This window comes from Melanerpes formicivorus, unplaced genomic scaffold (assembly GCF_026170545.1).
Source record: "Melanerpes formicivorus ecotype bairdi unplaced genomic scaffold, bMelFor1.0.p_v2 SCAF_23, whole genome shotgun sequence".
Lineage (NCBI taxonomy): Eukaryota > Metazoa > Chordata > Aves > Piciformes > Picidae > Melanerpes > Melanerpes formicivorus.
Genome location: NW_027142375.1, coordinates 9,630,487 through 9,647,960, shown reverse-complemented (window position 1 = coordinate 9,647,960; position 17,474 = coordinate 9,630,487). Strand labels below are relative to the sequence as shown.

Sequence of the window (17,474 nt, the reverse complement as noted above, 5' to 3'; positions counted from 1 at the left end):
GGGACAGCAATGGGCCCTCAAGGTCAAGAAAGCCAATGGTACCATGAGTTGCATTAGTAAAAGTGTGTAAAGCAGGTCTAGGGAGGTTCTACTCTGCCCTGGTGAGACCACATCTGGAATACTGTATCCAGTGTTGGGATCCCAAATTTAAGACTAGGATCAACTGGAGAGAATCCAACAAAGCTACAAGGATGATTAAAGGACTTGAACACCTCTCCTATGAAGAAAGACTGAGAGAATTGGGACTGTTTGGTCTGGAGAAGAGAAGCTGAGAGGGAATCTTTTTAATGTCTATAAGTATCTGAGGAGTGGGTGCCAAGAGGAAGAGGACAGACTCTTTTCAGTGGTACCCAATAACAGGACAAGGAATAACAGATATAAGCTAGAACACAGGAAGTTCCACTTCAACATCAGGAGAAACTTCATCACTGTGAGGGTGATGGAGCACTGTAACAGTCTGCCCAGAGAGGTTGTGGAGTCTCCTTCTCTGGAGACTTTTGAAGCCAGCCTGCATCTGTTCCTGTGTGGCCTGCCCCAGGTGATGCTGCTTTGGCAGGGGGCTTGGACAATGATTTCTGAAGATCCTTTTCAACCACTAACATTCTGTAATATTCCCTGGTTCCACTGGAGTATTATAGGTTCACAGTCAAGCTGATAGTTATTAATACACATTGCCATCAAGATCACGAGTTTATGGTAATTTGTGTGGTTTCATGTTTACCTTTTTTTCTCATATCAAAATTAAACTTCCAAGTTTAATTCAGAAAAAACAGCACATGCCATTTTTATTTTTTAAAAAATTGTGATTCTTAACTTTTGAATTATTTTTCTCCATCTCTGAGGACTGACTACATGAGACTCAGATTGCACCATGGTCTCACACTAGGTTGGAGTAACAGTTTAATTAAAATGTCAAGTAGTTGAATTCCTGCTCACAACCCAACTGTCTGCTATACAAATGCACAGATTTGAAAGCCTATTGAGAAGTAAAATCTACCAAAACAAAAATATCCAAAGATCAATTCATAATTTAATTTACCCAGTGTGACCTCATCTAACTAGAATATTTACAAATAGTATCTGGGGTATCTTTGCTATTTACAATTACACAATAAAGACATTTTATTTATCACTAGGCTGATTTTTCAAAAGATAACCAAAAATGTCACCACTGTAAGGACTGAAGTTACTATCTTACATTAAGCTAAGTCAATACAGAAACACAAAACATAGGGGAAAAAGTTAAAAGTAGTAAACAGTCAAGAAGTTAGAAGTGTGACTAGACAGACATCTTTCACAACTTGTTCTTTAAATAGTTGTTAAAATAGATGCTACTTAATACTAACTTTAACTAATGGTTCTCCAGAGACATGAAATTTAGTATCAGGAACAACAAAAATAAAATCAGATTCTAAGTACAGATATACAGTCTGTGACCTCCAGCACCAATTCTGTACGGCCTTCCATGGAAAATATGAGCTCAAATGTTTCATGAGGTTAAAATAAATGAAAGCATTAGGATTTCAAGGGTCTTTAATATCAAAATAAATGGTGGAAAACAAGTAAGCAGCCATCATAACAGAGTCACTTACCAGTATCTGAGATATATGCATGGAGTTGAACAGTCTCATCAGAAGGGACATTTGAAAGGTCATCCAAGGACTGCAAGGTGGGGGAGAGAGGGGAGACAAGACACAGGCAACAGGAAGTAAGATCACAGATATGTCTTGAGAGATGGTTTTGATTCACCTACTTAATTTTCAAACTTTCACTACACTAATAGAATAGCTTAAAGCATTGTAACAATGCAAATGTGTGTTTGTATTACCTGGTTACCAAAGCTGTTCTTCTACAGAATGTAAGGTCCTTATTTTTCCCCACCAGCTGCAGTTTTGCAATCACTCTAACGTACATGCCACATCCATTTCAGAGCTCAGCTCTAATACAACTACAGTACTTTCTCTGACCCAGTCTATGTCCAAGTCACCCTTGGAAACCAATAGCCTGTTAGGGGTGTTCTGTACTGCAGTGTTCAAATTTAGGAGCAGAATATCAACTGAGACTGACGACTGGCAAGCATTTGTGGAAGCTTGGGTTAAGTGCTTGATATTCTGAATGGTCTAGGATTTATCAGTAAGATGGAAGGGATGTTATTGAGGACAACAACTAACAGTCAACTGCTCTCTAATATTACTATTTCACAGCAAATAATACTAAATTACAGTTACTTTTAAAAATCAGCATTATTTCTTGTCTTCCTGCTTCCCTTCATTGCCATTCTGACAGTTTAGTTCTCTTCCTGATAACAGAATAGGGTTCAAGCTGACAAATGACTGCTAGAGGTTCAGTCCAGCCATTTTTTGCTACCATTCAAGGTCTTGCTTATGTAACACCTGTGTAAGTATTTATTCAACGCAAAAGTGTGACCGTTTGAGGCTGTGCCTTTAAGAAAGGGACACTGTGGCTGAATGTTTTATAAACAAAGGACAGGTCTAAACAGATTTCATTGGTGGATTGGTAGAGTGCAGCTTTAAGTTTTGAGTCCAGCTGAGACTTTACTCCGTTTGCACTTTCCCTCCTCCCTTTTCACAGCTTGTGGCTTCTAGGCTCTCTGCCAGACTGACCTTGGACTGATAAGCGTGAGGCCTGCAAACCTACTAACATTTTGCTCTAATTTATAACTGCTTTTAATTAACAACTGCTCCTTTCCTCTCTTTCTAACCCTCTCTGGGGAAAAAAGGGGAGAGAAGGGGATACAGGGGGGGAACCCTCCTCCAGCAGGGGGAGGGGAATCTCATTCCTGCGTTACTTTGCTGTATATTTCTGTGTATATATTGTAAATAGTGTACATTGTGTATATATACCCTGCATACACTAAACCTGCTTGTAAATACAGCGTTCCTCTGCTCATCCGGCTGCGGTTAGCTGTGGTAATTTTTTTCCTTCACTTTGTGGAGGGAGAAGGCTGGGCCTTTATCCCAAACCCACAACAAAAAGCAGTATGTAAAGCTCAGTCATGGATCCATTCAGATGAAATCTGCAAGAGTCTCTAAATATTTACATTGCTTTTATACCACTCCAAACACACCTTAATGGTTTGATCTAGTATTTTAATGTGTCAAAGGCAGAAATGAAGAAAATTTTGTAAAATAACTTCTCCTCAAAAGAGCTCTGAGCCCCTCTTCCAAATAATCTTAAAATACATTCTTACAGTGGAAACATAAACCACAGGCAATGTATCGTGCGATAGAAACTTAAGGAAAGAGTTAATTGCTGTGGCAAGGCACTGTACAGCAATGATTAACACAAATAAATGAAACGGTTGAAATTTGAACAGATAACACATGTTCATATTTAATATACTCTAATATCTTTGGCATTAGCTGTAGTCACAGGAATATAAGTAATTAAAAAGCAAAAATATCACACCACAACCCAGTCTTATATAATACATTGTCATTAGCTGAAAGTACAGAAATTCTCTGACCTTTGAAGTAACCTTTCCAAGGTCTATTTTTCTTCATGTAACTGACTGACACAAGGGAGCTAAATTATGTGTACAGAAATTTACTCTTGACATGGAATTCGGCCAGGAAAAACTCATCTACCAGTACTCAAACACCTGTAAAAGCACTGAAACCCCTGAACAACATGGACAGCAGAAAGCAAGAGAGTTCTTCTGCATAAACAGAGATTTATTATACATTTCTGCTATAAGGTTCATCACTATATAAAAACAATAAAGGTAGTATTGTGAAAAGGGTACAGCAAAACCCAAGACTTGGAATTTTCCCATGCAAGCATTTATTTGTATTCCTTCTTTGACTGGTGAAGGTTTTACACATTTTTCCCTTGGTTTATAAAGGCCACATGAAACTAAGCAGCAGATGACCACCATTTTCAGTTTGAAATGTTTTAAACCCAGTAAGATCTATGGAGGGACAGATTATTTGGAAGAAGTATACAGTTCTCTTCACACATATGCAACCATGAGTTCATGCAGAAGCACATTTCAAATATTAACTGACTCAGTCAGGAATTGTTAAAAAAAACATCCAAAAAATTGAACTTGAATTGGTCACATTGTTCTAAATATGAATCTTCATTTTCTAAACACCTAACCCAAATAAAGTCCTACCTCAAAAATAAATATCAACCTTTAAAAAAATATAAATAAAACATTAAATGCCTCATTTACAGTCTATTTGAAATTAATCCTTTGAGATTTCAAAGCATTCGTTCTCACTTATTGTGGCCTAACTCCAATTTTATTCCTATTTAGAGAACTCTAACAGGAATAATAAAGTATACTTTGCATGAGTTAACTAGACATCATTACCATCTTTGTGAAGAAACAATGCAAAAATTGCACTGAACAGAGAAAGCAGCACAAAAGGGACAGATTTTACAAATTCATACCATATGTGTTTCAATTTGATTCAAGAACTTTTTCAGAAATTATACTGCAGTGAGCTAAAACCTGTAAACATACCTAATTTAAATCAATTTATTACACTTCCCCTACTGTTGGGAAAAAAAATAAATAAATTAAAAATTCAAGCACTTACCAGATTTATGCTGCCAGTAGGAGATCCATTAAAAGATTCTGGGAGCAGTGAGGAAGGGGAAAATTAAAAACAGGTTAGAAGATTATTTTTTTCCAATGTAGGGTTATACACAAGAAATAAAAATGCAGTGACAAACCATTACAGAAAACAATGGACAGAGGTTGCACCCAACATAAAAGTACTTCAAGTTTCCAATAAAGACACCTAAAGGAAACTGTAAGCAAGTTTAGAATTCTAGAGTTAGGATTTTTTGACTATTTCACTTCTTTTTACACTTGTATCATTCTTTCATTCAGGAGTTAGTTTAATAGTACAACAACTTCCATTACATTTGTACTTTAGTTAATAATTGCTTTATAAATCCACATCTCCTATGTACTTTCAAAGTCTATTTCCAGATTAAGAATATTATTATACATTAAAGCAACCCCCAACATGCTCAATAGCTTCAAATATTGCTGAATTTAAGGATACTCTTTAAACCAAAACCTGACCAAAAAAAGTGCAGGAGATTAATGGAATGACTCTAGGGAGAAAAAACAATTATCAACAAAGCACAAGGAAGAAACAGTAATTTTAAAATCAGAGCTAGTACAAGAAATTTCATACAAGATCAGGCTGAAAGGATGGACCATCTGGTGTAACCTTTCTTGGCAAAAACATGGTCTAGACAAGCTGGCCCAGACCTTCTCCAGCTGAATCTTAACAGTGCCCAATGCTGGAGACTCCAGCACTTCCCTAGGGAGATTATCTGGAGATTTCCCAGAAACAAGCCAAGATGAGAGGTAACTATAACAGTGATAGCACATGATGATGCAGATCCACCTCCTACTGGCCCAGCCAAAATCACAGTCTCAGAACTATGACTTAAAACAATCTGTCCATTGAGCCACACTCCTCTGAGTCCTTCTACAAGCAGCTCTCCACACATGATTTAACTGCCACATGAACAAAGATGCTGAGAAAGTAGCAACCATCTGCCCAGCTCCCTGTCTCTGGTCTCAGGCTGACCTGAGTGGCATTCTGTGCCCAACCCCAGCCTACAGAGCGGCTGTGGGATTACCCAGCCCACTCCTCATCTGCTTGAGGGATCCTGGTGTACGAGCTCATCTGGGCACCATATGTTTTGATTTCTCAAAGTGTGCACAATTTTATTTCCACTTTAAAGCAGAAAAAGGAAAGGCCCCAAGAAATGCCCCTGAGCTCACCTCCTTCACCATCATCTGATCCTCTGAAACTCGGATCTTTCAGCATGTCCAGCTCAGCCAACATACGCACATACAGCGCATTCTGTTTGAACGAAGGATAGAATCTTTCATCTCGCAGCATCAATTCATACACCTTATTGAAACAAAAATATCAATCTGAGAAACACCTAATTCATCAGACAAGCTTTCAGAAATTCTACTTGGCCAACATGTATTTGTACATTCTATTATGTACTTCTGGGTTTCCTAGACGAAGCTTTGTGAAATGTCAACTTACTCTTCACAGGAAGGTTGTGAGAACTAACAGTGCTTAGAAAACACTCAACTAGTTGAGAAATGCAGGCATAGGAAGGGAAGTGACACACTAACTGTAAATTTTTCCCTATGCTCCTCTTAACCCTTACAATTTGGTCTCTATCCATTTCACAACAGCTTTTCCCTGTTTCCCTCTTTGTTGATAAATTACAAATGTAAACTCATAAATATCTAGGGGGAGAGGTGGAGAGGGAAAGGAAGGGAGGGAAGACACTGCAACTATTTGCCTGAAAACTCCCAGTCCAGTCAATACAATATCATCCTAAGTCACAAAGATTTAACCACACCATCTCAAAACATTTTCTCCATAACCCATATAGCGACAGTATATATCTACAAATACACATGCACATGTATCTACATGTAGTGGGAATTAATTCATAATGTTTGGATATTCATGTCTAGAATATTTTAATGATGGTTTGCTGTTTGTTTCCCTTCATTTGTGTGTTTTTCATAGAATAATTTGTGCAAGTGTTATCACCTGGTAAGAATGGAAAAAATAATCATGCAGGTTTAAGTCAGTTTCTTTTGTAACATGATAAATTTATGCTCTTCAGCAGAAATCACACACCACACCCTTCTCACCTACTTTGGGCAATTCAGGTTTCACAAGGTGTTTTCATTAGTCTTAAGTGTGGTCTCAAGTACAGTAAGAGCGATTCTAGGTTCTAATGCTCATGTAACTAATTTTTAGCATGAATGAGAACATTAAGCTAATGAATTAAAACCACTTAGACTGCATCATTTAAAGGCAAAATACTAATTACTCATTAAAAGTATTCAATTTGAATGAAACAGTTTATGTATGCAGGTAGTTAAAAGTTTTATCTTTAGTACTTGCTGCTTCTAAGGGCAACACTGTGCAGGTGAGCAGAAACAGTTGAATTAACTTCTCCAAAGATAGAATTTAATATTGCAACATGCAAAAACCTACCTTTGAAAAAGAGAGCTCAAACTGGACCAAAATTATACCACTTATTCTACACAGACATGTTTCTTAAATTGACATATGAACAGAAATAATAATTCCATAATTCTAAACTGTGCTTCTTAATTTCATATAGGCCACAAACTCCTCCTACCCACTCTTTTGATAACTATGGGCTATGTGTGACTAAACAGAATTGGCAGTTTAGAGTATAATGCTTACAGAAAAGGAAACTGGTAAAATAGGTTTTAGATTTCAGATACAAGTTCCTTCCTCCTTTCTCAATGTCTGTAGTGATGTTTGATGTTTTACAGTATTAACAGGTCCTACAAAATACAGGATGAATAGAGTATACCTTTCTCTGAATGTCATCAAAGATTTCAGGTGTGGGATCTTCATGGTTCAGTGTTTCTGCCAGTTTTGCTACTAAGTTGTCATCAATATGAACTCTTGGAGATGCCTGCCATAGAAATCTGAATCAACTTTTGCAGTATAAAAAATAGTAATGTTTCTATTTTCACAAATAAAATCCAGTAAAATTCTGCCATTCTCCAAGTAAACTAAAATTTCTTCTTGATAAGTATCTCTAGAACACACAATAGAAGTAAAACTACCTCCTCTCCCCAAAGTTAAGTTCAGAATCTCTAGTACAAACTCAGACAGGATTCAATACAAAGAAATTGCCTCAAAACCAACTTATGCACATAATTTTGAAGCAATATCTAAACCAGGTTTACTCAGCCTTAAAGACATATTTTATTTAGTTATGAGCAGAAATATCTAGACTCAGAAATGAAGCACAAGCCAGTAAGGAAGTAAATAGTTGAAGTCCTGAAACACCTGAGGAAAGGCTAACAGTTTGTCAAGTCTGCCAACTTCAGGGAAGATTACCGGTAGCTGTAATCATAGTAGCTTTTTATGCAGACAATTACAGCTACCAGCATATTAAACTACACCATTGATCAGATTCCCAGTCATTCTTCTGGCATTTCAAACTACTGCTTGTTAAGCAACCTTTCAAGATGGGCCCAGGTTCGCAGGCTTTCCCCAGTTTTTGTAAGGGAATCAGGGAGCAGCACTGAACCAGACCAAACATAGCTCACTCGATAGCACAGCTTAGAGGCTGAGACCTAGCATTAGGTGGCTTCTGACTTCAAACAGGCAAGCATTCAGTCAGCTCAAAAACCCATCAGAGCAAGTTCTGCACAGACTACCATGTGGATGGACTACTGAGGTGAAGAAACAAAGTGAAAGAAATGATGCAGAAAGCAGCTTTACAAGATATTTGAGGGAGAATTTGTGGAGGGAAGGTTTTGAGTAAGCTGAGGGGTGCTTTTCATGCACACAAATTCAGAACAAAGATGCTTTGTTAAAACATTTATCAACTTGTGTTCTTTCACAGAAGACTCCATTACTGCAAGAGTACTGGAAACGTTCAGGCTTAGCCTATTGAAAGGCACCCAATGGTGATATGTGAGCAATTTACACAGCAACTGCAGAGAGGCACAGGAAGTTACTTAATTTGAAAACTCACTCCAAGTTTGTAAAAATAGCGAGTTGTATTTATTTAAAAAACAAAATTCTTCTTAGGGTGTGAGGGAGTTGAAGGTAGACTGAAAAGAATAGAAAGGACATCATATACAAAGAGACAACATGTCTTAATTATTCTGTCTCCACATTTTCTCAAGTTTATTCTAGAAAGTCAGCTTCTGACGAACATATTCAGGGCATTTGACACAACAGTCAGTGCCAGTATGAGGTTTTTTAAATGGAGGGGGGGGGGGGGGGAAGGGGAAAACATTTTTTATTGCTTGACATAAGTAGAGTGAAGATACACAACTAAAAGCTCAACTGCCAACTTGTAAGCAAATCACAGCCATTTCACAGTAACACAGCCTTAACTACCAAAGAAGCAGGTGTACAGAGAATAAATTCCAAACAATATAGAAATAAGTTATTCTAACCTTTTCAGATAAATATTGCTCATAAACTCCAAAAGCAGCTGCTCTTAATAGACCCTTGGTTTGATTAGTCTGATGTTTTCCATCTTTCTGCCGGCTTTGAAGTACCTCCAGCTGTTGCTGTGCCGTAACCCTGTATCCTTCCACTGTCATCCAGAAAAACAGATGTGCTTGGCCACCAGTCTGCTGCATGTAATCTACAGAAAACAGCACCACACAGACACAGGCATTGTTGTGCACCTCAGAGTAAGAAGCCTCTAGGATGTTAACTCCAAGATCTGGTTAAGTATCTCAAAAATTTGTTATCTAGAGTTCGAAAATAAGAAAAGCTGTACACACATAGGTGACCATCAGCAAACAAAACTGGGAGCAGAGTCCGAGAACTAAGCACTGAATCCTACACTGCACATGTAGAAGTGAATCCATCATTAATGTTTTCATGTAAGAGGTGTGTGCAGCACAACACAAGCTGCAAGGAAGATCTAACTGGAGTATCAACTAATTACATATATAAAATCATTTAGGTTAGAAAAGATCTTTAAAAATCATCATTTTCAATCATTAACCTAACACTGACAAGCCCACCACTAAACCACGTCCCTCAGCAGCACATTCACACATCTTTTAAACATCTCCAAGGATGGCAACTCAGCCACTTCCCTGGGCAGCCTGTTCCAATGATTAACAGCACTTTCAGTGAAGAAAGTGTGCAGTGACAGACCAAGACACACTGCAAGAAGAGTCCTATGGAGAGATCAGTACTGGAACAAGCTCGAAACCAGCTTTTTTAAGTACTAAGTATGGTGTTCTGAACAGTTAATTACAGACTGATTCACAAAAAAATGGTTTTTGTTCCCTCTGGCAAGGGGCTTATCCACATTTAGCTCACAGTAAATTATAATTAGCAATTTCAAGTGGACAGTCCTGTGAGTTAGGGAATTTTTAACGAAGAAAGGCGATCAGATAAATTAACACTTACCCATAAAAAATTGTAGTGCAACATTGTCTACCAGAATATGGTCCAAAGGGACTGTGCAAAGTTTTCCAAAGTTTGCTGCCAGTTTCACAGTATCTATTTCCTGTAAGAAACAGTTCAATGTGTTCACAGTCTTTATTTTCTTTTAATTAGCCTTTACAAACCTCTACTTACTACAAAGCAGATGTAGTAACAAAAAATTACATTACAGAACATAAAACAGCCTCCCCATGGGTAGTTATTTTCAGTCACTAACAGGTGAAGATCTAGATCATAAGGTCATGTTCTTATAACTACCTGCCTTCAACAGAGGTGATTTCTGCTACATAGCTTCTAACACTGCCATTCCTGTAAAACTATACACTTCAAATTAACTGCAAATCCCTCACCAAAACTGGCAGGAGCATGAAAAAGAATTAGCAAGATGAAGTAATTTCAGCATTCAACAGAAGTTGGAAAAGACCTCCATACTTGAAATACATGACTCATTTCAGCTGTGGATTGTAGTGTGCTTCAAACCACAGAATTCAAAAGCAAGACTGAACTAGTAAGTCATTCACAACTTCACTCTTTCAGAGCAAAACAAAAACCCAAAAAATCTAGAACACTTACTTTTCCTGACTGCAACCTCTGAATTCTTGAATCACATACTTTAATAACATATAATAAACTGTTTATTTGATTTTTTATAGTGTTGATATCTGAAAGCAAAAGGAAAAGAAGATTAAGTAATGCCGTTTTACACAAAACTCTTGCTCTGAAATGCTCTAAAAATACCACACCAAAAAGTGACATACCATATACAAAGCATGTGAACTTTCACGTTTTTTCATTTTAAATACCTTTCTGCTGGAAATGAAGAAATACGTTCCTCTTTCCTTTAAGATTAACTAATCCCTGAAATATTACTGAAATTCAGAACCACCAGGCAAAACTCAATTCAACAGAAGTGTATCTATCACACCAGTTGGTCTGTGGTATTGTTTGCTCTTTCATTAAACAAGGCAAATAATTATGAAGATTTAAGTTTTGACACTTCACATACAATTTGTTTTCTACCATGCAGCCTGAGAGGTTCTCTAAGGTTTTGGGGTCAGAGTGGCTGGAGAGCTCCCAAACAGAGAGGAACCTGGGGGTACTGATTGGCAGCTGCCTGAACATGAGCCAGCAGTGTGCCCAGATGGCCAAGAGGGCCAATGGCATCCTGGCCTGCATTAGGAATAATGTGGCCAGCAGGAGCAGGGAAGTCATTGTGCCCCTGTACTCTGCATTGGTTAGGCCACACCTTGAGTACTGTGTCCAGTTCTGGGCCCCTCAGTTTAAGAAGGACATTGAGACACTTGAACGTGTCCAGAGAAGGGCAGCAAGGCTGGGGAGAGGCCTTGAGCACAAGCCCTAGGAGGAGAGGCTGAGGGAGCTGGCATTGTTTAGCCTGGAGAAGAGGAGGCTCAGGGGAGACCTCATTGCCCTCTACAACTACCTGAAAGGTGGTTGTAGCCAGGAAGGGGTTGGTCTCTTCTCCCAGGCAACCAGCACCAGAACAAGGGGACACAGTCTCAAGCTGCGCCAGGGGAGGCTTAGACTCGAGGTGAGGAGAAAGTTCTTCACCGAGTGAGTCGTTCATCATTGGAATGGGCTGCCCAGGGAGGTGGTGGAGTCACCGTCACTGGAGGCATTCAAGAGATTGGACATGGCACTTGGTGCCATGGTTTAGTCCTGAGGTCTGTGTTGATAGGTTGGACTCAATGATCCTTGAGGTCTCTTCCAACCTTAGTTATACTGTGATACTGTAATATTCTTCAGAGATCATGCTGGTAAATGCAGTTCATGTTCTGTAAAGCAATACAGCACTAACCATCTCCTGCTGTATCTAGAGATCGAAGATATTGCAGTTCTTCACTTGCTTTATCTTTCACTGCTTCCAACTCTCCTATATTATCACTTAATTTAATAATATTCATAAAGGCCTCATAGTTACAGTTGGAATCACGAATCTGAAACAGAAAATTGTGCAGTGTGAATAATGCAAGAAAGCTAAACGTACAGGACACTATTTTTCATTAAGTGAATTCTTTTGATGACAGCACTGCAAAGTGTCATTTTCAAAACACTGATGATTCTACACATTATTTTTTACACTAAAATTTTACATGGACCAAGAAAGAACCCTGCACACAACCAACAATTGTTTCACAACTCCACTACTCTACATTTTCCAGAAATACAAAGGCACATGGAAGACCCAAACCCCAACCAATCGTCTCCTGCTAATACCCATCTCCTTAGCTAAGAGGCAGAAACTGGTGACACTTCTGAAAAGGTTTCAGCTTTGCCAAGGTTCCCTGCAGGTGTACATGCTCCCAATGTAGTGGCTTCTTAAGGCAAAGACTTATAATAAGCATTAAAGGATTCCACAATGTAATCATAACCTACTTGAGGGGTGGGGTGGAAGGAAATGACCGAATTCATATAGTCTCTGAAACCCTAATTCAGATAGCCTAGTACTATTTACAAGTGTATTCCAATAGATAGTATTTTTCCCAGTATTGGCATAGGTTGAATCTGCTGTAGGGACAATTTATGCAAGCAAGGAAAGCCTGCTATGCTGTCAAGGTCACTGAAAACTCTGTCCCAAGTGCAGCATGGAGACCAGGGGAAGACTGGCAGCTTTGCAGCCTGTGCATGCAGGTACAAAGCGTTGGGTTATAATGCTGTCTTTACCACCTGAAGCCAAAAGTCACTTCACCTATATCTTTCCCAAAGGCTCACTTTGATAGGGGAATGTAATACTTGGTCTGTACTGTAAAAATGCATTGACACAAGTTGCACAGAGCAGGAAGAATGAAGACTGGATACTCCTTACCATGGCTACTAGAAAACCTTCCTTTAAATCTGCTTTTAAAAAAGTAACAGTACATGCAGTACCTCAAGCATTTTGTGAAAATGTGGATTTCACAGTGAAGACAGACAGTTTTGGATCAAATTCCAATTGTATATTGAAGCTTTGTATTGATTGCAAGGGAATTAGTATTGAACTGTGGTGTGCCTAAAATGTGGAATTAAACTTGTTATTTTCAGAAACTGAATTTTGTATTCAAGTCTGATTTTATGCCAAAGGCTCCAAAAGAACATGGAAATTATTTCCATCATCTCTACTTCCAATCTTACTTTCTGCAGCAATCCATAAGTTCCTAAGACTTGTATTAAATTTTTCAAAGCTTTTTCTCTTCCTTATCTTTCCCCTAGCACATTACTCCTGATCTCAGAAAGCAGTTATGAAAATTAGTATTTGGGACGTGGCCATCAGAACAGAAAGCTTTATAGAAAAACTCAGCAGTCTATCTTTGGATGCAGTTGGGGACAGAGCTCAGTAAATCAAAAATGAGGCCAAGTTACAAAGAAAGAACAGGCGTAGGAGGAAAGGGTAAACAAAAATTGGAAGGCCTGGTCCATATAAGCAGCAGTATTTTTTTCCTCTAGAAAATTAGCATGCAAGCTTTACATTAAATGGAGGCGGCAGGAGTGAAGGAAACATTGTACATGTACACTTGAATTGATTGCATGCGTTACTTTTACTCTGAAATCCAAGACTAAACACATATGAACAGGCAGAAAAAACTCTGGAAATGGAAAATAAATCAATGAGACTCATGACCTATGAGAGAAAGTAAGTTTTAACTTGCTTTGCAAAAAATTGGCAATATTAACTAACATGTAAATATTCTATTTGTATTAATTTTACTACTTTTAAAAAGATTTGGGTTTTTTTCAGTGAGATAAAGACTTTATTTCTTCCCATTCATATAAATTAAAGATTACCTCAAATATCCTTAAAACAATCACCCTGAGTCTCCTTAGTGGAGACAAAGAATTCCAGTCTTGCTACTTGTCATTCTGGAGGCCTCTTAAGCTTTGAAGGACACATCGCAAAAACAGTCAAGGAACAAAAACTTCCAGGGTTACTGCCCTACTTCTTGCACAGCTAAGTAAAACAGCCAGATTCTAAGCTTACACTTTGTCATACATGTGTCTTCAGCCAGGTAACTTTTGCCAAAGAACCACAGTAGAGCACAGATAATACAGATAGCACACATTCACACTCTCTCTCTCTAAAGTTTAATACAGCAGCCATAAATGCACCATCTCTGCCAATACATCCATGGGTAACCTCCCTACCAGCTATCTGGCTGCCCTGATTACAAGGAACATGTGTAAAGCTTTACATAAAAATATTCTGGAAATATCATTCACTTTAAACATTATAAATCTTACCATCCATATGACATACTGATTAATATAATCAGGATCACTGAGCTGGTTTATTAATGGAAGAAGAATTCCTCGGGAGAGGATTTCCTGAAAAGCAAGATACAGTAAATAACTTTATACATTTATCCATAAACCTAATATAACTGCAATGCTTTAAAAATCACTCTGTAGAGGCTAAATATAAAAAGTGGAAGTTACAGAAAACCTTCAACAGCCACCAACACCATTTTCTTCTGATTAATATTAGAAGGTATTAATACCTCAAGAAAAACCAAGATCCATTTTATCATGCTTTTCAAATGTTGCTACAAGAAATTTTACAATCAATTTACTAGCTAAAGACAGCTTCTGTGAATACCTGTCAAGACTGCACTACATTTAAAATAACTTAATACTAAATTAGTTAAGTTTTTGCACAACAAAGTGGCATTAAACCAAAGAATTGGGATGGCTTGTAGAGTTTGTACTTACCCTGACAAAGTATCGCATGATCTTGTTCTGGAAGTCTCCAGGAGGTAGCAATATATACAGTAAAACCTCACACAGATCCCTTAGGAATCCTGGGGAGTGAGAACAAAAAACCATCAGCAGAATTGGATAACAAGTTATCTCACATCTTACCTGATATTTTAAATCCCAACAGAAAGCCCTTAAATTCCAATACACAGTCATACATATTCTTATTTTTATAGTCCAAGCATCACAGGAACATCTTTCAGACTGAATATAAGCAGCACTGATGTTAACACAACTGATACTGCCCCTAAATCAAGACAAAAAGCCAGCTTCCAACACTAACTCCAATGTATTTTCTTTATCTGACATACCCAGGGCTTTCCCCCCCAACCCCTCCACACTTTGCTCAAAAAGATAAACTGATTTTTTTTTTGAATGAAGACTACACAGTAGTGATAGAGAAGCCAGATCTAACAAAACAGCAGTAAGAAATCTGCAAAGCCATCCCCTACCTCACGTAAGAAAATTTCTATTGTAAAATTCTTCCCATGACAAAAGGAATAGCTACATGTGCCCATACCTCATCATAATTATAGAATTAATATGTCCAAACTGGAGGAAATATGCATGTATAGTAGACAATCATACTTGGAAAGTTAGATGCTAAGACTTCAGTGTATTTCATATTGTGAACATAATTGCTAGTATTTTGATTTAGGCTGCTGTACTACAGTAACTTCAGAAGATAATATTGACAGACCTTCTTCATCTTTGGGAGAAGTGCAGACTAGATCACGACAGACTTCTTTTTCCATTTCAACTTCAACCTCAAAGAATGTATCTACAAGTTCCTCAGCTTGGTCTATTCAGAAGAAAAAGAAACATACTTTATTCATAGAGATTAGAAACTTGAGAGTAACCTTCAATTATAAAATGAAGTATATTTCACATATGCAAGATACCTTCTTTCTTGGACTCAGATAAATCCACCCATATTATTACCTTTCATTTGATCACCTTTCTCTGCTATTCTCTGCTGAGCTTTTCTGAAAACACGAAGATGAGTGCCAAAGTCATCAACAAGTCGTGTAGTGAAATAAGGCTGCCAGTCTGTTTCCTTAGACCTATCAGGAGAGGACATTAGTGAAAATTAATTACTCTATCCTAAGCACAAAAACCAGTAACACATTCCTACTTCCCTTTCTTCCCTGCCAAGAACTGTACTGATGACAAACATAGGCAAGCAAAGAAATACATCAGTCTCCTAACTGCTTATCCACTGAAAAAATCTAATGTTGTAAAACAGTACTCTCAGACCACATTAATATGTATGCTTGAATTACTTTAAAGTCAACATTAGTATCTGGAACAGTGTTCTGATTTGTGACACTGTCAAATATCTGTGAAAAATCCTGATACAAACAGTCTACAACCTAAAACCTACAATCTACATGACTTCCCCAGGTCTTTTCCAGAGACACATTCAGCTGTTTTGGAAGGCACTTAACGTAAATAATTTTCTTCTGAATTTGCAGTGTATGCTAGAGTCAGAAAACATGTTTCAAATGGAACTACCAGTGACCTAATATTATCAACAACCAATTCCACAGCTTCTATGAGAGGTAATTACTGTGCATCTCCAACAATGCAACAGTCACTGTTAGATTTGCATAAAACTACTTCCTTAGCAGTATGAAAAAGATGTAGAGACATTCTTATGATGCCCATACCTCACTAGCCCAACAGAAAAGGCACTTGCATGTTATAGGCTTAAACAAAGTTAGATGTTAGTAATGGCTTTACTTGGCACTAAATATTCCACTACCTGAACTCTCTCTGGTATCTACTTTGTAATAGCAGAATCCCTCTATAATGCTTCACTTTTTTGTGTTTGTTCCCTCACCTGCTTTTTCTTTCCTCAAACAGAAAGAAAGGGATAAGAAACTGTGAGAGAGAGGGAGGTCTACTGCAAAATCTGGCCGCAGAAATAAGAAGCAGAGCTGTCTCAGAGTAGTTCAATAAAAACCATCAATAATCCAACTCCTTCTGTACAACAAACGATACAAACCCACTAGATGGCAGCCTTACATCACACACCCAGAAGTGCACCAGAAGAAAAGTCCCACTAATTCTCTCCAGAATCTCAAGGAATATATGAAATTAGCAGTGATTGTACTTATCTAAGGCTGATGAATCTATAACCAACTATGGTCATTATAAATACACTGGACCATTTTTCCTTAACAACAACAACAGCTGCTGCAGGCCTGTCAAAACAATCTGATTTATACAGAGCAGCACAAAAGTGCACGAGTGATGACTATGGCTGAAAAGCTGCAGTAGGAAAAAAAATTACTGTAACTTGACCTGCTTTGACACAAACCCAGTGCAGGATATTGTCAATTAAGTAATTTTGCCAAACAGACAAAACCACTGAAGTTTGGCTCAGACCTGCTTCATGTAAACACAAGATTACTACGTCCACAGTTTTCTAGGATTTCCATTATTTCACAATCAATAAGATTTGATTACGATGTTTTTCCCACCTAGCTCTTCATCTTTGAGCTTTTAAAGTCAACAGGAGGTAGCACCTCAAAATTGCTAAGAATTTTTTTATGTTTAAGTGATCCACAAGTGCTTCTGCGGCAGCAGTCAGCATGGTGAGATGAACACCTGAAATCATCACTTGGAGTAGGAGGATACAAAGCTATGCAGTAGCTGGGCTGGGAAATCAGCCACACTGAAGAAGATAAGTAATTTCCCAAACAAGTTTCCCCAACTTCCTGCCAC

General features: G+C 38.0%; 1 protein-coding gene across 3 annotated transcripts in view; it reads right to left on the bottom strand.

Annotated features, from left to right (window-relative positions):
• The window catches only part of SNX13 (sorting nexin 13), a 67,558-nt gene that overhangs the window by 17,972 nt on the left and 32,112 nt on the right, over positions 1-17,474 (bottom strand). For 2 of the 3 annotated variants that reach the window (XM_068152481.1, XM_068152482.1), the window contains exons 6-17: positions 15,687-15,808; positions 15,445-15,546; positions 14,700-14,788; positions 14,232-14,315; positions 11,815-11,953; positions 10,572-10,660; positions 9,963-10,062; positions 8,987-9,180; positions 7,378-7,482; positions 5,777-5,909; positions 4,569-4,606; positions 1,593-1,662 (exon numbers count right to left, since the gene is read on the bottom strand). In XM_068152481.1, coding sequence (XP_068008582.1) covers positions 1,593-1,662; positions 4,569-4,606; positions 5,777-5,909; positions 7,378-7,482; positions 8,987-9,180; positions 9,963-10,062; positions 10,572-10,660; positions 11,815-11,953; positions 14,232-14,315; positions 14,700-14,788; positions 15,445-15,546; positions 15,687-15,808 — 1,265 coding nt within the window. The remainder of the gene's footprint in view (positions 1-1,592; positions 1,663-4,568; positions 4,607-5,776; positions 5,910-7,377; positions 7,483-8,986; positions 9,181-9,962; positions 10,063-10,571; positions 10,661-11,814; positions 11,954-14,231; positions 14,316-14,699; positions 14,789-15,444; positions 15,547-15,686; positions 15,809-17,474) is intronic. The other variant, XM_068152483.1, reaches the window with a different exon arrangement.